Here is a 21,874-nt window from a genome sequence, read left to right as displayed (position 1 = left end):
GATTTTTTTTATCCTGTGACCTTACTGAATTCATTTACCATTTCTACTAGTTTTTTGGTGGAGGTTTTCAGGGTTTTCTATATCTGCAAATAGTAAAAGTTCTACTTCTTCCTTACCAATTTGGATGCCTTTTGTTTCTTCTTATTTTCTGATTGCTGTGGCTAGGACTCCCAGTACTATGTTGAATAAAAGTTATAAGAGTGGACATCCTTGTCTTGTTCCTTATCATAGGGGAAAAGCTCTCAGTTCTTCACCATTGAGTATGATGTTTGCTGTGGGTTTTTCATATATGGCCTTATTTGTTGAAGTGTGTTCCCTCTAAACCTATTTTGTTGAGAGCTTTTATCATGATGCTTTTTCTGTATTTGAGATGTATCTATTGAAATGATCATATGGTTTTATCCTTTCTCTTGTTGATGTGATGTATCACATTGATTGATTTGCAATTATCAAACCATGCTTGCATCCCAGGAATAAAACCCACTTGACTGTGGTGAGTGATTTTTTTAATGTATTGTTGGATTCTGTTAGCTAATATTTGTTGAGAATTTTTGCATCTGTGTTCATCAGAGATATTGGTTTGTATTTCATCTTTTGTGGGTATCTTTTTTTTTTTTTTTTAAAGATTTTATTTATTTATTTGAGAGAGAGAGACAGTGAGAAAGAGCATGAGCGAGGAGAAGGTCAGAGAGCGAAGCAGACTCCCCATGGAGCTGGGAGCCCGATGTGGGACTCGATCCTGGGACTCCAGGATCACGCCCTGAGCCCAAGGCAGTCGTCCAACCAACTGAGCCACCCAGGCGTCCCTTTTGTGGGTATCTTTATCTGGTTTTATATCAGGGTAATGCTGGCTCATAGAATGAATTTGGAAAGGCCCTTTCGTCTTCTGTTTTTTGGACTAGTTTGAGAAAGAAAGGTATTAACCCTTCTTTAAATGCTTGGTAGAATTCCCCTGTGAAGCTGATTCTGGACTTTGGTTTGTTAGGAGTTTTTTGATAAGTGATTCAATTTCATTGCCAGTATCTGTCTATTTCTTCCTGAATCAGGTTTGGAAAGTGGCATATTTCTCAGAATTTATCCATTTCTTTTAGTTTGTCTAATCTGTTGGCATATAAATTTTTCATATTGCCATATAATCCTTTGTATTTCTGTGGTGTTGGTTGTTATTTCTCTTCCTTCGTTTCTCATTTTATTTATTTGAGTCCTCTCCTTTTTCTGATGAGCCTGGCTAAAGATTTATGAATTTATAGATCTTTTCAAAGAACTAGCTCTTGGCTTCATTGTTCTGTTCTTTTGTTTGTTAGTCTCTAATTTATTTATGTTTTAATCTTTAAATAGATTTGGGCTTTGGGCTTTGTTTGTTCTTTTTCCAGCTCGTTTAGGTGTAGGTTAGGTTGTTTGAGATTTGTCTGGCTTTTTGAGTTAGGCCTATGCTGCCCTAATCTTGGACAGCTGTGTTTTCATTTTCATTTGTCTCCTTGTATTTTTTAATTTCCTCTTTGATTTCTTGGCTGGCCCATTCATTGTTTAGTAGCAGGTTATTTCACCTCGACTTATTTATGTTCTTCCAGATTTTTTCTTGTGGTTGATTTCTAGTTTCAGACTTTCATGGTCTGAAAAGATGCATGATATGATTTCAGTCTTTTTGCATTTATTGAGACTTATTTTTGTGGCAGAAGGTTCAGCTGTTGAGGCCGCAGTCAAAATGGTAAAATGGAGTCACCTTGGAATGTTGCTGGTCCTCTCCAGAACTGCTTGAAGGATGAGACACATCAGGAGCCACGTTGGAGGGACTCCTGCCTAGTTGGGGTGGGGGTGGGGGTGGGATGGGGCAGATCTGCAGGAGAATGCAGGGGCAGGTTGCAGGGTGTTAGCATGGCAGGTGGAGAGTGTTCATCCTGGTTCCTACAGATGCCCAGCTATCTAGGCTTGGGGAGGATGTAGGGCAGAGAAGTGTCACCACCTCTTTTGTTCATAGTGAAGTCTCCTAAAGATCCCTGCCCCTGCCCCCAGCACCAGTTCTGAGATAAGTAAATAAATCTCTTTTGTGAATAAGCCAGGTGTTTTTCAAACTGCTGCTTCTATCCTGTATCTTGGTGCATTGTTGTTTGTTATGCAGTTTCTTTAAAGTGTGTGTGTGGGGCGGGGGCTCAGTTTCCTATTGCTTACTGGCTCTGCCAGAAGCAAGTTCACTGATTTTAAAGTACCCAGAGTTAAGTCCTACTGGTTGTAAAAAAACAAAACAAAACAATAACAACAACAAAAAAACAAAAAACTTAAGTCTGACTGGTTTTCAAACACAAATATTATGGGGACTTCTCAGTTCAGGTCCTCTGTGCCTGAGCTGCCTGGTGTAGGGTGTTCTCTCCCTGCTCTGTGCTTGTACTGTCTGTCTCTCTGTTTGTGGTTATTTTTGCTGGGATTTGGGTTCCTGACCTGTCCTACAGTTTTTGATATGGCCTCATTTCTATGATTAGCTGTGGGAAGTCTGTTCTGCCAGTCTTTTTTTTTTTTTTTTTTTTAAAGATTTTATTTATTTATTTGACAGATCACAAGTAAGCAGAGAGGCAGGCAGAGAGGCAGGCAGAGAGAGAGGGGGAAGCAGACTCCCTGCTGAGCAATAGCCCAATGCAGGGCTTGATCCCAGGACCCTGGGATCATGACCTGAGCTGAAGGCAGAGGCTTTAACCCACTGAGCCACCCAGGTGCCCCTGTTCTGCCAGTCTTTGGGTCATTTTCTAGACTGGGTATACTAATGTGGCTGTTATCTAGACATGTGTGTGGGATGATGTGTGCTTAGTGTCCTCCTACTCTGCCATCTTCCCACCAACTGTTTAAGTAATTATTGTTAGGTATCTACTACTGTTATTTTATTAAATGTTTTCTGGCTATTTTTGTAGTTTCTCGCCATTCCTTTCTTTTCCTTTTTCTCTTTCTCTTTGTGGTTTGACAACTTTCCTTAGTGTTCTTGTTTAGATTCCTTTCTCATTTTCTTTTGTGTATCTACAATACGTTTCTGCTTCATGGTTACCATGGGGTTCACATATATCATCCTATGTATATAATGGTCTTATTTTAAGGTATGGTAAAATATTTGAACACACCCCAAAACTCTACATTTTTAGTCCCCCTAAATTTTGTTTTGTTTTTTTTTTTTTAATTTTTATTTTATTTATTTATTTGACAGAGAAAGATCACAAGTAGGCAGAGAGGCAGGCAGAGAGAGAGAGAGGAGGAAGCAGGATCCCTGCTGAGCAGAGAGCCCGATGCGGGACTCGATCCCAGGGCCCTGAGATCATGACCCGAGCCGAAGGCAGCGGCTTAACCCACTGAGCCACCCAGGCGCCCCTAAATTTTGTTTTGATGTCACTTTTTACAGCTTTTTAAATATATCCTTTAACTAATTATTATAATTTTAGTTGATTTAATTTTGCCTTTTAACCATATTAATAACTTTATAAGTGATTAATCCACTATCTTTACTATTTACCTTTGCAGTGAAAGTTTTGTCTTTATATGTTTTCCTGTTATTAAATAGTGGCATTTCTTTTCAGCTTAAAGAAATCCACTTAATATTTCTTGTAAGGCTGATTTAGTAGTGATGAATCCTTTAATTTTTAACTTTGTTTCATTTTTTTAAAATATTTTATTTATTTATTTATTTTAGAAGTGGGGAGCAGAGGGAGAGTGAGAATCTCAAGCAGACTCGGCACTAAGCATGGAGCCCAAAGCAGGGCTTACTCAAATCTCATGACCCTAAGATCATGACCTGAACCGGAATCAAGAGTCCAACCCTTGGGGCGCCTGGGTGGCTCAGTGGGTTAAGCCGCTGCCTTCGGCTCGGGTCATGATCCCGGGGTCCTGGGATCGAGTCCCACATGGGGCTCTCTGCTCAGCGGGGGCCCTGCTTCCCTCTCTCTCTCTCTGCCTGCCTCTCTGTCTACTTGTGATCTCTGTCTGTCAAATAAACAAAATCTTTAAAAAAAAAAAAAAAAAAAAAGAGTCCAACCCTTAACTGATTGAGCCACCCAGGTGCCCCATAGTTTTTGTTTTTCTGTAAAATTCTTTGTACCTCCTTGTAGTCTAAATTACAAACTTGCTGGGGAGAATATTCTGGGTTGTACAGTTTTTCCTTTTAGTACTCTGTCATGCCACTTTCTTCTGGCTTGCAAAATTTCTGCTTATACTTTATAGGGTTTTCTTTGTATGCAAAAAATTGTTTTTCTCTTGCTGCTTTTAAGATTCTCTATCTTTAATTTTTGACATTTTATGTCTTTTAAAACTTTCTTTCATTTGAGAGAGAGAGAACAAGCAGTGGGGAGGGGCAGAGGGAAAGAGAGAGAGAGAAGCAGACTCCCTGCTAAACAGGAAGCCTGATGAGGGGCTTGATTCTAGGACCCTGAGATCATGACTTGAACTGAAGGCAGTCACAACTGATTGAGCCACCTAGGTACACTAATGTGTCTTATTTTTAATTATAATGTGGCTGTCTTTGGGTTCATCTTATTTGGAATTCTCTGATCTTCTTGGACCTGGTTGTCTGTTTGTTTCCCTAAGTTAGGGAAGTTTTCAGACATTATTTCTTTAGTTGTCTGCCCCCTTTTCTCTCTCTTTTCCTTCTGGAACCCCTGTTATTTTCCCTGATTTTGTTCCACAGATCCCTTAAACTATCTTCAATTTCACTTTTTTTTTTTTTTTAAGATTTTATTTATTTATTTGACAGACAGAGATTACAAGTAGGCAGAGAGGCAGGAAGAGAGAGGAGGAAGCAGGATCCCTGCCGAGCAGAAAGCCCAATACGGGGCTTGATTCTAGGACCCTGGGATCATGACCTGAGCTGAAGGCAGAGGCTTTAACCCACTGAACCACCCAGATGCCTCCTTCAATTTCACTTTTTAAAATATTCTTTTTTCTCAAGGCACCTTGGTGTCACAGTGTCCAGTCTTGGTTTTGGCTCAGGTCATAACCTCAGGGTCACGAGACTATGCTCAGTGCAATTTGCTGAGAACATTCTCTCCCTCTCCCTCTGTTCCTCCCCACCGCACTCATGCTCACTCTCTCTCAAAAATAAAGAAATCTTTTAAAAAATTTAAAAATCCTTTTTTCTTTTTGCTGCTCTGTTTAGTGTGAGTTATACTGCTCTGTTTTCCTATTTGCTGATCCATTCTTCTGCTTCATCTACTCTGTTCTTGAACCCCCTCCAGTGTAAATACACTGTCCAATTCTGTTCAGTTGTACTTTTCAGTTCTGTGACTTCTGTTTAGACTTACATGTTCCATCTCTTTGTTGAAGTTCTCATTTGTGTTCTTCCATTCTTCTGAGTTGGGTGGCATCTGTATGACCTTTACTTTGAATTCTTTTTAGGTAGATCATTTATCTCCATATTATTAAGGTCTTTTTCTGAGATTTTTTTTTTTTAAGATTTTATTTATTTACTTGACAGAGAAAGAGAGAGAGGGAGGGAGAGATCACAAGTAGGCAGAGAGGCAGGCAGACAGAGAGGGGAAGCAGGCTCCCCGCTGAGCAAAGAACCTGATGCGGGGCTTGATCCCAGGATCTGAGATCATGACCTGAGCCAAAGGCAGAGGCTTAACCCACTGAGCCACCCAGTGCCCCTTTTTCTGAGATTTTTGTCTTTTTTTTTTCTTTGAAACATATCTGTTTCCTCATTTTATTTGATTCTCTGTGTTTGTTTCTTTGTATTAGTCAAAACAGCTACTTCTCTCAGTCTTGAAGGAGTGCCCTTGTGTGATGATGATCCTTCTTGTTCAACATTGTTCAACCTCCTGATTATCTCTTGAACCTATGTAATTGTCTAAACCACCTGATTTATTCTTGATATGTCGCTATTATTGAGAGTATACCAAGACCTGTCAATGATCCAAGAAAAGAAATCTTAGCACCTAGTTTAGGCTGATTGGAAGCCAGACCTCAGGCAGCAGCTTTTAAGATATACAAATATGTGCAGTCTTGTGGGGCAATTGTAATTCCCGTTCACCTCCAGACTAAGAGATCCAGAGGTATCTCTAGGGTGACAGTTGCAAAAAACTGAGGCTTCAGACAAGTGTATAATCTCCTGAGGATTCTCACCATGCTGTAGCAAGGCTGAGGGTTGCACAAGGATGGTGTGTCCCTGGGAGTGCCTTCTTAGCCTCTAGATGTATGGGAATCCTTCAGCTTGTCCCTGTCCTTTTTTTATAGGAAGACTGGAGTTGTGTTTCTGTTTGCTGTCTGTGCAGTACCCTGGGGGTCATGGACTGCCAACAACTGTCTTTCCAATTGTAATAGTCCTGTGGAGTTCTGGCCACCAGGCCACCTCTCAGCCACCAGGGTCAAGCAATCAAGGGGAATCCCCTTCTATGACTTTCATAAGCATGCGGGCTTTAGCAAGCCAGCTAGAGAATGTAGGGGGTGGGTCATACTTGCTGGCTACAGAAAGGCAGAGGGGAAATACTGTGTGTCAGTCTGCATTTCAGCAGTGTAGCGGGAGAGTGGCTTGTCTGTACATTTGTGCCAGCTTTAGGCTGGGAGTGGGAGAATAACCTGACCGTTCACACACACTAGCCCAAGCCATGGAGTGGGAGTCCATTGCAACTGCTGGCACTCTCTGGAGTCAGCAATGCCAGGACCACTCCCCCTGCCCATCCTTGTGAGAGGGTGTATCCAGTTCATGTGCCTGAGCTAGTAGGCTATATGGAGAGGGCAACAGTGCTGTCCACTAGTGCTTCTGTCTCTGGACAGAGTCTCAACTGTCTCCTGCTCCTTGAGCCAGTGCCCCCCACATTAGCAAATGAAGCTCCCTCACATGCAGTCTAGGTGCTTTAAAACTATTTTTTCCCCCCACTGGGTCTAGAGTGAGTGAAACTGCATGTGAGCCCTCTAAGAGAGGAATCTGTTTCCACTAGCACTTTGGGACCCCAAGAAGTCAGGCTCATTGGCTTTCCAACTCAGATGTTCTGGGACTTACCTTTCTGGGGTGCCCAATGTGGGGCACCAACCACTCACTCCTCTCCTCCAGGAGAAGTGCCTCTCTGGTGAGATCCCACCATCTTGTGGTCCACCACACTGGGCAGGGGGGGTTGTGTATTGTTGTTTTTGGCAACCATGTTTCTGCTTCTCTTACCCATCTTGATGTGGTCCTTCTATCCTTTGTTGTAGAGAGCAGTTCATCTATTTTTGCAGATCTTTTTCAGAGGGAGATGATCCATATGTGGCTGTAGATTTGGTGTGTCCATGTGAGGAGGTGAGTTCAGGATCTTCCTATGCCACCATCTTGGGTCTCCCTCTGACTGATTTAAATTTAAAAACTGATGCTCAATTCAGTTTTTTGAAAAAATTTAAGTATGTTTGGAGCAATTTGAATATATGAAAATACTCTTTCAACTGTGAACTTTTTGAAACTTACAGTTAACTTTTTATAGTTCATATACTGCCAATGAAAATTTAGCCTCCCAGTTGAGATGTGTCATAGTATAAAACATACTATAGAGATTGTGGGGGGAAAAGCATAAAATATCTTGATAATTTTTTGTTGATTACATGTTGAAATGGTAATATGTGGATATATTAGGTTAAATAAAATATATTGTTAAAATTAACTCCACATGTTGCTTTTTACTTTTTTTAATGTGGCATCAGAAAATTTAAAATCACACATGTGGCTTGACTTATGTTTCCCTTCCCTCTTACTTTTAGAGGACAGGCTGGAGGTAGAAGTGTTACCTGAGTTTGGACAACCAAATGCTGCTTGGAGCCCAAGCACGTGCGGCAAGGACAGAGAAACGATGGGCAGGCTGGAGGAAGGTAAGCCACGGTAGGGGTTGCTCCTCCTACCCGTGTGCATCTCAGGGAGATCCTCAGATGCCCACAGCCACCTAACCGATTCCTGTTTGCTCATGTTAGCCAGTCTTCCTGGTGTTTATAGCCAAACACCCTAACAGACCTCATCAGGAAGTGAGTCTCTACCCTCGACCCTTGTTTCACAAAAATCCGTGGCATACCTTGTTACCACTGAAGTCACAGAGTCGCTGGGGCAGCTTGAGTCTCTATCAAGCTCCTCAGGGGATTCTGACACTCAGCTAGGGTTGAGAAACTTAGCTTTAGCTCTTTTAGGCATCTGTACAACCAGTAAGCAAACAGGAGCCTGTGCTATCACACTTCTGATATAGAGGTTAAACAACTTTGCTGGGATCCCTGCTCTCCTGCAGCTGAAGAAGTCCATGCATTCAACAAATGTTCATTGAAGATCTATTGTGCATACTTCAAGCATTGTCTTACATACTAAGGGTAGATCAGTAAGCAAAACAAAAATCTCTCTGCTGAAGCATACTTTTTAGTGAGAGAAAAGGGGACAATAAGCCAAATGAAAAAAGAAAGACATATAGTATGTTACATGGTGACAGCTGTAAGAAGAAAACCAAACCAGGGAGGAGGAAAGGAGAGAGAGAGCAAATTGGAAGGGCATAGAAATTTAGGTGGGATGATCATAGAAGGAAAACCTAGGATGTCACATTTTCAGGAAGGAGCAAGACTTGAGAATATGGGGTGGGGAAGAGCTTTCTATGGCAAATGGAAAAGCAAGTGCAAAGAGGTTGAGGTAGGACCTTGGACTTGAAGTATGTATAAAGTTCCTTAATCAGGCCATTCCTAACTTGTGAGGGTGAAGGCTGCTCAGGGCTTCTGCATGCTGGAAGCTGCCACTGAGGAGAAGTGTAGGCAGGAGTAGGTGGTCCTGATGTGTAAAATGAGGGGGATGGTGGGGTCAGAGTTCTGTGCATGGAGTTGGGGAGACTGTTGCCTTGATTTCTTCAACCTTGTAAAGGTTGGTGTGTCATTCTGGAATTTGCATTCATTCTTGTCAGCTTAAGGAATCTCAAAGAGGATTAGGAAATGGAGTAAGTAGCTTCTAGACCAGATGCCACCTGTGGCCAGGGGGCTGCCCTACTATACCCAGAGTATTCCTTGCTAAAGAGGGAATCTCAAATTCTCATTGAAGGCACTATGCATGTTTTCAACCAGATGACTGGGAGCTAGAGCCTTCTTTTATCCCTAGCCAGGAACACCTTATTTCTAGGGTACCATCTAATACTGGCCAGCACATAGGGATGGGGACTTGAGGCCCACAACTGGACTGGGCATATGTAGCCAGAGACAGATAGACTGTTAATGTTTTATTTTTATTTTTTTCTTAATGCATGCAAATAATCAAAAGTAAAATGTAAAATTAGAGTAGTCTTACTTCCCAGGAGTAGGTGGAGAACTTTCCCTCCTACATAGGGAGAAAAGTTTTGAATGGTCAGCCACAGCCTGCTGGGATGAGAAAATCCAGCAAGCCTCTCTTGCACATTCTATCCTCACGAGAAGACCCTATTTTAATAAGAAACAAATATTTCTTTTTTTTTTTTTAAGATTTTATTTACTTATTTGACAGAGATCACAAGTAGGCAGAGAGTTAGGCTGAGAGAGAGAGAGGAGGAAGCAGGCTCCCTACTGAGCAGAGAGCCCAATGCGGGACTCGATCCCAGGACCCCGGGATCATGACCCGAGCCGAAGGCAGAGGCTTTAACCCATTGAGCCACCCAGGTGCCCCAATAAGAAACAAATGTTTCTAATTCAAGGAAAAAAAAATCTGGGATACTGGGGAAACAGCAGAAAACCAATGTGGTTGATTGGGTAAGGAAAAAGAATGGTAGAAACTGAAGTCAGAGGTAAGGTGTTGGGGGAAAGAGGTATCTGCAATCTCCACCTCCATCTGTTTTCAAAAAGTGAAACAGGAGTCTTGGGGGCGGGGGTGGCAGCGATCAGCCCCAGGAGGGAAGGATTGCTGCTCAAGTACTATTCTGAGGGAGAGGCAGCACTCCAGGATAATCACCCTTTGTTCACATCTTTTCAGTGAAGATAAGGCAGAGAAAAGCCCTTGTTTCACAGAGCTTATCACACCACACACTTACACTAGAATGTGTGTGGATTTTCTTCATGACAAACGGGTAAGGAGAGATACTGAAAAAAGAAAGAAAAATACTGAGGCGGGGTCACAAACCCTAAATGCTCTTTGCCCTGAATTAAGTGAGGACATTTCCCAGATCCTGTTTATTTGGAAACTTGGAAAGTCTAGCAATCACCAATACTGGTTTTATTTTTCTTTGGAGTCCTGACCTCCCTTTGTACCAAGAGCTGGTCACAACACTCTGGCTGATTAGATTGGATTGGAACGCAGGAAAGTTTGAAAAGTGTGTGCATTCCTCTGGATTATTAAATACTCACTCAACATTTCATCACCTGATTTGGCCAACTGCTGTGCACCTCCCACTGCTGGGGCACCCATGTCCTCTCCAGCGACCTGTAACCCATTCTAGGTCTGTATTCGTGTGCCGGAGCTTTAGCTTCTGCTCTGATCTGTGTGCAGGCCTATAAAGAAATGCTTTGCCCTCTCACCGACTGCAGTTCAGGGATCATCCATGCCCATTCATTCATTCAATCTTTTTTTGAGTGCTTATTGGAGGCCAGGCATTGTTCTGAGGACTGAGGGGAACCCCTAGTACACAAAATAGGTGAAATAAGTGACTACAGCAGGGGAGAAGTGGTGTTTACAAAGTAGTAAGTAGACCACAAATATGTAGATACAAAATATGTCAGGTGTTAAGTACTGAGAGGAGAGAATGGCAGATACAGAGGTGGAGAATGACAAAAGTATGTGGAGCTGATTTAGAGCAAGTGCTCAAGAAAGGAGCTTTTGCTAAGGGGACTTGTGAGCAGACTTCTGGAAATCTCAGGTTAGATCTTTCTAAGCAGAGAAAACAGGACAGAACCAAGCCTCAGAGGCCTGCCCGGGGTTCCTTCTAGCAGACAGGAAGGCAGAATGGAGGGAAGGAGCCAGGGGGATGAGCTCAGATGGTGTCAGGGGACAAGCGCAGATGGAACCTCATTGGCCATAACAAGGACTCTGGATTTTATTCTAACTGAGATGCAAAACCACTGAAACATTTTGAGAGCGTCATGCTGACTGCTGTGAGAACAATCTAGAAGCCCAGACAACCGTGGTGATTCAGGCAAAAAGAAATGATGGAAAAGACTTGCAACAGACAAACACTGGCCCAAAGTGCTAACAGGAGGCCCACTGACTGGTCTGCACCCCCTGTTCTCTGCTCCTTGGGGAGGGATCATCAAATGCCTGTGAAAGAGAGAAGACTGGCCCAGGCTACCTGGCCTTCATTGAAAGAGGACATTTGTCCATAGCAGACATTTTCTTAAATACATTTTACCTTATAATATCCTTTACCAATTTAAATCCCTTCAGAAGCCTGGGTAAAAAGTGCCTTCCTTCTGAACTTCTCAGAATTGGTTGTAGCTTATTCATGAAAGGATGAGAATTTTTTTTTTTCTTTTTGTAAGCCTTATGCAACTTTTCTATTAAAATACTTTTAAATATTGGGGTGCCTGGGTGGCTCAGTTGGTTAAGTGTCTGCCTTAGGCTCAGGTCATGATCTCAGTGCCCTGGGATAGACTCCTACATTGGGCTCCCTGCTTAGTGGGGAGCCTGCTTCTCCCTCTCCCTCTGCCCTCTCCCTGCTCGTGCTCTCTCTCTCTCAAATAAATAAATGAAATCTTTAAGAAAAATGCTTAAGTGCTTACTCAAGGCAATTTAGATATTTAATACAATCCCTACCAAAATACCACCAGCATTTCTCAAAGAGCCAGAACAAACCTAAAATTTGTATGGAACCACAAAATAACCCAAATAGCCAAAGCTATCTTGAAAAAGAAAAGTAAAGCTTGTGGCATCACAGTCCCAGACTTCAAGCTCTATTACAAAGGTGTAATCATCAAGACAGATACATACAAAACAAAAATCTGGCACAAAAACAGATACATACATCAGTAGAACAGAATAGAAAACCCAAAAATGGACCCATAACTCTACAGACAATCTTCAGCAAAGCAGCAAGGAATATCCAATGGAAAAAGGACAGTCTCTTCAACAAATGGTGTTGGGAAAACTGGACAGCAACATGGAGAAGAACAAAACTGGACCACTTGCTTATACCATACACAACATTAAATTCAAAATGGTTGAAATGACTAAATTTGAGACAGGAAACCTTCAAAATCCTAGAAGAGAACACAGGCAGTAATCTCTTCGATCTCGGCCATAGCAGCTTCTTAACTAGACATCTCTCCAGAGGCAAGGGGAACAAAAGCAAAAATGAACTATTGGGACTTCATCAGGATAAGAAACTTCTGCACAGTGAAGGAAACAACAAAACTAAAAGACAATCTATGGAATAGGAGAAGATATTTGCAGATGACATATTGGATAAAGGGTAAGTATCTGAGTGCTTGCTTTGGCAGCACATATACTAAAATTGAAACAATACAGAGTAAATTAGCATAGCCCCTGTGCAAGGATGACACACAAATTTGTGAAGTCTTTCATATTTAAAGAAAAAAAAAAAAAGGCAAGTATCCAAAAGCTATAAAGACTTACCAAATTCGGGACGCCTGGATGGCTCAGTTGGTTGGACGACTGCCTTCGGCTCAGGGCGTGATCCTGGAGTCCCGGGATCGAGTCCCGCATCAGGCTCCCAGCTCCATGGGGAGTCTGCTTCGCTCTCTCACCTTCTCCTTGCCCGTGCTCTCTCTCACTGTCTCTCTCTCTCAAATAAATAAATAAAATCTTTAAAAAAAAAAAAAAAAAAAAAAAAAAAAAGACTTACCAAATTCAACACCCAAAAATTATCCAGTTAAGAAACAGGCAGAAGACGTGAACAGACATTTTTCCAAAGAAGACACATGGCTAACTGACACATGAAAAGATGCTTGTCATTCATCATCAGGGAAATACAAATCAAAACCACAGTGAGATACCTCCTCACACCAGTGAGAATGGCTCAAATTAACAAGTCTGGAAACAACAGGTGAAAGGGGAGAAAGGGGAGCCCTCTTGCACTGTTGGTGGGAATGTAAACTGGTGCAGGCACTCTGGAAGACAGTATGGAGGTTCCTCAAGAAGTTGGAAATACAGCTACTCTACGACCCAGCAATCACACCACTAGGTACTTATCCAAAGGATACAAAAATACAGATTTGAAGGGGCACACACACCCCGATATTTATAGCAGCATTATCTATAATAGCCAAATATGGAAAGAGCCCAAATGTCCACTGACTGATGAATGCATAAAGAAGTGGTGTATACATGATGTAATGCTACTCAGCCATCAAAAAGAATGAAATCTTACCATTTGCATCAACATAGAGGGATCTATAGAGTATTATGCTAAGAGAAGTAAGTTAGAGAAAGACAAATACCATATGATCTCACTCACGTAGAATTTAAGAAACAACACAGATGAACATATGGGATGGGGGAAAAAAGAGGACAGTAAACCATAGGAGACTCTTTAGGATAGAGAACAAACTGAAGGTGATGGAGGAATGTGGGTAGGGGCTGGGCTAGATGGGCATTAAGGAGGATACTTCTGATGAGCATTGGGTGTTATATGTAAGTGATGAATCATTACATTCTACTCCTGAAACCTGTATTACACTATATGTTAACTAGATTTTTAAAAAATTTTTTACTAATTAGAATTTAAATAAAAACTTGAAATAAAAATAATTGAAAAAATCATAAAATACTTAATGCTGCTATGGACTCTGCTGCTTTTCACCCACTCTAGTTCTCCTGGACAAAAGGTGGGCATGCCTAGGGCATGTAAGTAGACCATAGCTGTGGGAAGAGCTGGGGTGATACAGACCTGGGGAAAACCTCTGTAAATAATCACAGACTAATGAGGAAATCCAGTCCTTCATGATCATACTTTCTGCTGTATGTTTCTAAGGTTAAAATATCAACTATCAAAGAGATCCTTAACCAGTTACACTCCAGGACAAGCACTGCCATAACTTCCAACACCACTTTTGTAGGGAGCCTCACGGGAACTTTCCTGTCCGACTGTCATGAGGCCCTTCCTCCCTGCTGCTGACCACGTGCAAATCTTGGAGAGGTCTTGCTGGGTAAAGCACTGCCTGTAAGCTCTCCTTCTTCTGCCCTCCTGCTGGGTGGTTACTATACAGGGCAACTTGTCCTTTTGGAACCAGGGAGCATGCCAAACCTGGCTGGCCGTCAGGGGTGTACTGCTGCACAGTGACTCCCAGGGACAGCCTGAGGAGATCCTAGAAATGGCTCTGAGCTCCCACACTTAGAGTCAATCCATTCATTCACCACGGTCGAGGCAAAGCATCCCTTGATCTTTTCACTCTACAGAGACTGAAATTTTCTTTTCAAAACAACCCTTACCACTCTTTATAATGTTGTATTTACATAAATGAAAGGTAGGAGAGAGAAGTGATTATGGGCCACATGAAGTGACTTGCCTTAGAGATGGTTGTGTGTAGGGCAGTCATAGATAAAAATAGATGAACTGAAGTCAACCAGCAGTTTAGCCAGTTTTCCTCAAAAGGCACAGGAAAAAATATTACAAAATTGTAAGTACTGGATATAATCTTTAATTTTAATTGTTCAGAAATAATCTTGATTTCTTCTAAGTCACAACTTTTAAAACTAGAAATTAGGTTTGATAGCTCGGGTTTTAATATTTTATCTGCTTCAGATGAAGATGCCTTATAAAATACTGTGGTTCAGAAATATATGAGTGCTTCTACATGGCTTCAGTGATTGTCACAATAAACCCTCCATAGGTAAGGGTCCTCTAGATTTAACAGTTAATCCCAGGGTACAGAAAGAAAAATGAGGGGCAGAGAGGTTAAAGCTCAAAGGCAAATGTTTAGGAGGCCCATGTGGCACACAGGAATCAGAAGCCAGGTTTCTCTTTGCCTGCTCTCCACTCCAGGAAGACATTTAAATAATCTCTGGACATCAGTAAATGTATCTGATGTGGACACTAATAGAAGAGAATTTTAAAGTTTTTAGAAATAAAAATACTTATGCTTGGAACATTTAAAATTTTACCAGTTAATAGTTCAGTGGCATGCACACCAGAATGTAACAAGAAACAGGAGAAAATAATTTTAATGATATATTTTAACTGAGTACAGGCATACCTCAAAGATGCTGCAGGATTGGTTCCAGACCACCACAATAAAGCAAATGTGGCAATAAAGCAAGTCAAATGAACTTCCTGGTTTCCCAGTGCATATAAAAGTAGTATTTACACTACACTCTACTAAGTGTGCAACAGTATTGTCTAAAAAAAAAACCAGTGTACACACCTTAATTAACAATATTTTAGGGGCACCTGGTTGGCTTAATCAATAGAGTATGTGACTCTTTATCTCAGGGTTGAGAGTTTGAGCCCCATGTTGGGTGTAGAGATTACTTAAACATAAAATCCTTTTTAAATTTAGAATTATAAATTTAAAAAGGATTTTATTTGAGAGAGAGTGAGCACAGAAGGAGAGTGAGAAGGAGAAGCAGACTCTCCACTTAGCAGGGAGCCTGACAAGGGGCTTAATACTAGGATGCTGAGATTATGTCCTGAGCTAAAGGCAGATGCTTAACTGACCGAGCCACCCAGGCACCCCTAAAAATAAAATCTTTAAAAAATGCGTTAGAGAAAGAAAATATGTTAACCATCACCTGCACTTTCAGTGAGTCAATCTTTTTGCTGGTAGAGGGTCTTGCCTCGATGTTGATGGCTGCTCAATCACCAAGGTGGTGGCGGCTGAAGCCTGGCATGGCTGGGGCAATTTTTAAAAACAAGACAATGAAATTTCCTGTAGGAATTGACTCTTTTCCTCATTAACTTTTTCTCTGTAGCATGTGATGCTATTTGATAGCATTTTACCCACAGTAGAATTTCTTTCAAAACTGGAGTCAAACCTCTGAAATCCTGCCACTGCTTTATCAACTAAGTTTATGTCATATTCTAAATCTTTGTCATTTCAACAGTCTTCACAGCATCTTCCCCAGGAGTTGATTCTACCTCAAGCAAGACTTTCTGTGCTCATCTATAAGAAGCACCTCCTCATCTGTTTAAGTTTCATCATGAGATTGCAGCAGTTCAAATATAATAATAATGAACAAGTCTGAAATATTGCAAGAATTACCAAAATTTGACAAACAGACAAAGTGAGCAAATGCTGTTGGAAAAATGGTGCTGACCTGCCCGACGCAGAGTTGCTGCAAACGTTTGATTTGGAAGAAGTGCAAAAAGTGAAGCACAATAAAACAAGGTATGCCTTATATCTGCATTTTAGATATAAAATCACTACTTAAAAAGTATTAAAGAGATATTTTACCTTTTTCTCACACTAAGTGTTCCAAATTTGGTACATATTTTACACTTACATTGTGTCTTAATTTGGATGTTAAATTTTCAGCCAAAACACTTGCTCCATATTTAGATTTCATGACATTTACATTTGAAAAGGTCAATTCACATACCCAAATTATTGCTAGCATACTTAAAAGTTTTCCAGTAACTGAGTTAAGAATAGATATTTATTTAAAATTTTAAACAATCAAAAGTTCCTCAGCTGCACTCAGCACAATTAAAGTGCTCAAGAGTCACATGTGGCCAGTGGCCGCTGTATTGGCAACACTGATTTAAAGAGCCACAGGATGTTTGTTTAGGGTGTTGATATTAACGGGATGGCATTCAGAACAGATGGCTGGTAAACTCTTCTCAAAACCAAATAACTTTCTTATGGTTTAAACTACCCACTGTTCTCGTCAACACATTATACATAACTTAAAACTTTCTTAATTATGTTTTCTCGTAATATGCCATGTTTTCTAGTAAACTTTAAGCTGCGTTCAGATTTTTTTTAATTTTTTAATTCTTTTTTTTTAAGATTTTATTTATTCATTTGACAGAGAGAGAGATCACAAGTAGGCAGAAAGGCAGGCAGAGAGAGAGAGAAGCAGGCTCCCCGCTGAGAAGACAGCCCGATGCGGGGCTCGATCCCAGTACCCTGGGATCATGACCCGAGCCGGAGGCAGAGGCCTTAACCCACTGAGCCACCCAGGTGCCCCTGCGTTCAGATTTTATGCATACACGCTTTCTGTTGAATTATGAAGAGGCTTATATAAATTCTAAAATTACTAAGTCGGTCCCTACCACAGTGCAAACACTGCGGTACTACAAAGTGTTAAACCACCCTCTAAAACCAGTGTTTTAAAAAAAATCCCATTGTATTTTTTACAGAGCAATGATTCCTTGAACATTTACTTAAATGGAACTTAAATGGGACTCAAAAAGTCAAAATATTTTTATGTCTATGTTTCAGCTCTCCAGTTTACTTATTTCTTTACAAGTCGAATGTTTTAAAAATAAAGGCTAACCACATAGGTAATAGACTGAACGACGGCAGCTATAGAATTTCTTATTTAACTTAAACCTTTGTGACCCTTGAAATTATAAAATCCAATGATCAAAACAGATGCTTAAATCTTTACTGAAAACGAGTAATTAATCCTGTGTGCAAACTGGCATGAGACAACAACGAGGTACAAATGCCAGAGCCTGTGAAGTGTGTGTGAAGGCGAGACACCACCACCTGCTACACCTTGGACCTAATGCCTCCAGCTTGGTCCCGCAGCTCCATCGCTGCGATTGCTGAGAGGTGGACTTCATCGGGTCCGTCTGCTAAGCGCAGGGTTCGCGTTAGGGCATACCTGGAACAAACAAAAGGAGCAGGAAAGGCAGGAGTTATTGACCAGGAACATCATACTTCAACATCAGTCACTGACTCTAAGCCAAGACTATTCATTTTTGAACTCTCGCCAAGACAATAAAAAGAGCACAAAGAGAACCAAGGAAAGTAAGCCTAAGAGTGTATGAAATGCCATAGAAAGTTCTCACTTTGGGGAGAAGAATCTTAAATGGCCCAGTGCAGTGGGCTTAATCTCAGTCTTGGTTTGCTTTAGGGTTCTAGAAGTTGCTAGAACTAAGAGATATCTTAGATAAGCCACATGGAGTGAAGTATAAATATGTAATACTTACATACTGTAAATATGTAGTACTATATATTTAGTTCTTATGGTTAAAAATGGATGGGAAAAACTGGTGGGGCACGAGACTCTTGTCTCCAGTGTGGGAGAGAAGGTGGCAGGGGGACCTTGTAGTGAGGCACTGGAGAGTGTTCCTTGACTCCCAGCAACCAGAATCTGGACATTAGAAGGTCACTGGCCTGAGGCATCCCTGTGGAGGGGGCAAACAGTCCTAAGGACATACCCAAGCCTGGGTCTGGGTGCCCTGTGCCATCTGTGCTTCTGTCACATCATTCTGGTTTCGGGGTGAAGACCCAATGTCATTTCCTCACTAGTGCATGAACCCCAATGTGGGAGAAGTTGACATCATTGAGCAAAATGATAACTGTAATCATAAGAGCAACTATTTATTGGTACTGGGTACCTATATTACCTCATTTAGCCTTGAATTATACTTTTAGTATCTTTGTTTTCTTCTGAAACAATAAGGGTCAAGGCAGCTATAGATTTTTAATTTCATTCCATTCCAAGCCTGTCAAATGTAGATGATTACTAAGTGACACCTACTTACATGTTAGCCAGAGGGTAATCCTGGGAAACACCCGCACCTCCACACACTTGGATCGCCCAGTCAATAATTTTGCAGACAGTCCGAGGGGCAGCCACTTTAATCATTGCTATCTACATAAGCAAGATAAAAAAGGAATGTTCCTTTCTTAGTACACAATGTGACAGAATTTGATATAGTCTGTATTTTCTTTGTGAAATGAGACAAGGGAACTTTCCCACATGAATTCATCACTGAAACAGGATCTTTGATAGAAGCCAACAAAGAGATTCATTGTAATGAGGCTAATGGCCATAATTCCGTCAATATAGACATTCTGGAAAGAGATATCTCTTCCAAATCACATTTTATTACTTATGACTTGCCTTGTTTCCAAAAGGATTTAAGGCAGCTGATAAATCACATTTATCACCTTAGGGATCATTAAAATAATTCAAGAGCCTTTATTAATCAGTTTTCTCTTAGCAATTTTTATTGGTTTTTAGAATTAAACAATTACATTCTTACTCCATATCAGCCAGAAACATAAAAAGATAGCAGATGAGATGCATCTTTTACGAAGATGCATGTATATACATGTATATACATATACTATGTGGTAGCAAAGTGCTGTGCACTCTGTATCACCTTGGTCACTCTTCAGTAGAACCCTAGGCCACAGGCAACAAGGTCAGATACTTTGCCCAAGACCACCTGCCAGAAAGTGACATACTGGGTATAATTCCGAATCTGTTTAGTCTTGGATTTCCCTACTCCCTGGTGCTGCATCTCAAGAATGCTGAAGATATTCTCATTCCCTAAAACAGGCAAGTGAAAGGAAAACTAGCAAGTGACATATATTTATAATCTCGAAACCAAAATCACAGAAGTTGTTTCCAATATTCTTAGTACCATCAAGGCACCTCAAAACCTGAAAAGCCCAGTGGGTGAAAGAAACTGAAGAAGGCTTGGCAGACAGTGGCCCAAGGGGCTTTACCTCCTTCTTAGCGCCAGCGCTGCCCAGAGTGTCAATGCTGTGGGCGGCTTTCAGGGTCAACAGACGTATCTTCTCAATGGCAATGCGGCTTTCAGCAATCCAGTGAGCCACAACCTCCTGCAGGGCAGCAAAAAGGAGGACTGGATAAGCTGGCATGAGGTCCACATCTAACACGACCTTGTAGCTTGGTGAAACACTCTAGGCCAACGACTGTTTCCAAGCCTTACTTTGTTGTTTAATGGTGGAGTTCCTTTATTTGATACGTAGCAGCCAACCATGTACTTGAGCAATGCGAAAGTTAACACTGCCAGACTTTAGTTAACAACGCTAGACATTTTCTTTGCTGAGAAAGATAATTTATTTTGGATATCTTGATGTCTAAAGTCAAGATGGCTGAACTGAGCAACCATCTTATTGCTAAAACATTCCTCCCTGGCCCTCCTGAGTGCTAATCTTATAGTCTCATTGAAACTCGGATAAATATATATGATGGTGGACTTGTTTATAGACAATTGAGATGATCCCCAGGACAATGTCAGTGTGGGGAAGGTGCAGCAGTTCTTTGTTGTGTTACTTAGTAACAAAGACCTTTGCCTTTGATGAACAGTTGTATGAACCATACCACATGTGTAGATTGCTGTAACCACAATCAAGGTACAGAGCAGTTCCATCTCCTCTTTAGAGCTGCTGCCCCTTTTTAGTCATACCCTCCCCGACCTCTAAACTCTCGCAACCACTGATGGTAACTTATCAGCTAACCATCATTTTGCCTTTCTCAGAATGTCATGTAAATGGAATCATGTAGTATGTATTTCTTTAGAGACTGGCTTCTTTCACTCAGCATAATGCTTTTGATTGTCACGGACCAAGTTGTTCTGTGTACCAACAACTGTCCATTCCTTTTTATCGTTGAGTAGTATTCCATTGTAAGGATGTACCAGTTTATTTATCCATTCACCCGCTGAAGGATATTTGGGTTGTTTCTAGTTTTTGGTGATTATTGACAGAGCTTCTGTAATCATGTGCATACAGGTTTCTGTAGGACTATACTTTTCATTTTTTAAAGCAAATGCAGGGAACAGAACTACTAGATAATCTGGTAAATGCTTATAAGAAACTGTCAAACAGTTTTCCAGACCAACTGTACCATTTTGTATTCCCACTAGTAGTATATAATAGTTTCAGCTGCTCTGGGAAACATTAGCACTTGGTATTCTATTTTTTTTTTTAAAATATAAGCCAGAAACATAAAAAAGATAGGAGATGAGTCATTTTATTAGTCATTTTAACAGTGCAGAGCTATTTCATGGTAGTTTAAATTTGCATTTTCCTATGACTAATGATGCTGATCACCTCTTGATGGGCTTATTTTCTGTCTATATATTCTCTTTGGTGATATCTGTTCACGTCATATCCCCACTTTTTAAATTGGATTGTTCTCCTACTGCTGTTTAAAGAGCTCTTTATTAAAGATACAAGTCAACTGTCACATGGGCAATTTCCAAATATCTTCTCCAAGTATGTTTCATTTTCATTCTCTTAAGAGTAACTTTCAAAGTACAAATGTAATTAAATTTAGTGATGTCTAATTTGTCATTTTTTTTCTCTTATCAGTTGTGCTTCTGGTGCTTGTCTTAAGAACATTTTGCTTAATCTTGTCACAAAGACTCATTCCTATTTTTTTTCCCTAAAAGTTATATAGTTTTACCTTTTACATTTAGATCTATGGTTTACTTGGAGTTGAATTTTGTGTGAGGTGTAAGGTTTAGGACAAGTTTCAATTTTTTTTGCCTATGAATGTCCAATTGTTCCACCACCATTTACTATAGAGATTAACCTTTTCCCATTGAACGGTCTTTAATTTGTTTTGTTTTGGTTTTGGTTTTTTCATCCATTCCATCACTCTATGATGTGATTAAATAGCACATTTACATTTAAAATAGTTACTGATAGATATGTTCTTATTGCCATTTTGCTCATTGTTTTCTCATTGTTTTTGTAGTTCTTTGCTCCTTCCTTCCTCTCTTGGTCTCTTTCCTTGTGATTCGTGACTTTTTTTTTTTTTAAAGATTTTATTTATTTGAGAGAGAGAGAGCATGAGCATGAAAGGGGCAAGGGGCAGAGGGAGAAGCCGGCTCCTGATGAGCAGAGGGCCTGATGTGGGACTTGATCCTGGGACTACCAGGATCATGACCTGATCTGAAGGCAGTTGCCCAACCAACTGAGCCACCCAGGGGCCCTGATTCGTGACTTTTAAAAGTTTTCTGTTTCGCTAGGCTGCCCCTACCCAAACCTTCAGCTAAATAGGGTAGACTTCTGTTGGAAGTATTTTTCAAAAATTTTTGTCTGTGCTCACAGGCATTTTCAGTTTGTTAAC

At 40.8% G+C, this 21,874-nt stretch overlaps 1 protein-coding gene, 1 long non-coding RNA gene and 1 other non-coding gene across 6 annotated transcripts in view; 1 reads left to right on the top strand and 2 right to left on the bottom strand.

The window, feature by feature from the left end:
* LOC122908940 overlaps nt 1-12,524 on the bottom strand; it is a 31,656-nt gene extending 19,132 nt beyond the window's left edge. Inside the window, exons 1-2 of the long non-coding RNA XR_006385041.1 lie at nt 12,485-12,524; nt 7,124-7,289 (exon numbers count right to left, since the gene is read on the bottom strand). This is a non-coding gene — a long non-coding RNA (uncharacterized LOC122908940). The remainder of the gene's footprint in view (nt 1-7,123; nt 7,290-12,484) is intronic.
* LOC122910966 lies at nt 12,333-12,439 on the top strand. The gene has a single exon (XR_006385316.1). It is a non-coding gene; the product is annotated as a U6 spliceosomal RNA (small nuclear RNA).
* A 102-nt stretch (nt 12,525-12,626) lies between the features above and the next one.
* Nucleotides 12,627-21,874, bottom strand: part of ACAD11 (acyl-CoA dehydrogenase family member 11) — a 103,704-nt gene continuing 94,456 nt past the window's right edge. Inside the window, exons 18-22 of one of the 4 annotated variants that reach the window (XR_006385040.1) lie at nt 19,498-19,614; nt 18,525-18,634; nt 17,521-17,638; nt 15,599-15,699; nt 12,627-12,651 (exon numbers count right to left, since the gene is read on the bottom strand). Coding sequence is in view for 2 of the 4 variants with exons in the window: in XM_044252362.1 (XP_044108297.1) it covers nt 17,524-17,638; nt 18,525-18,634; nt 19,498-19,614 (342 nt within the window). In the remaining 2 variants the exon portion in view is untranslated. Of the gene's footprint in view, nt 12,674-15,413; nt 15,700-16,927; nt 17,639-18,524; nt 18,635-19,497; nt 19,615-21,874 lie in introns of those variants that run through there. The other 3 variants (XR_006385039.1, XM_044252362.1, XM_044252361.1) reach the window with 3 other exon arrangements.

This window comes from Neovison vison, chromosome 6 (genome assembly GCF_020171115.1).
Source record: "Neovison vison isolate M4711 chromosome 6, ASM_NN_V1, whole genome shotgun sequence".
Lineage (NCBI taxonomy): Eukaryota > Metazoa > Chordata > Mammalia > Carnivora > Mustelidae > Neogale > Neogale vison.
Note: the sequence above shows the minus strand (reverse complement) of the source record. Positions and strands in the feature narration are given on the sequence as shown.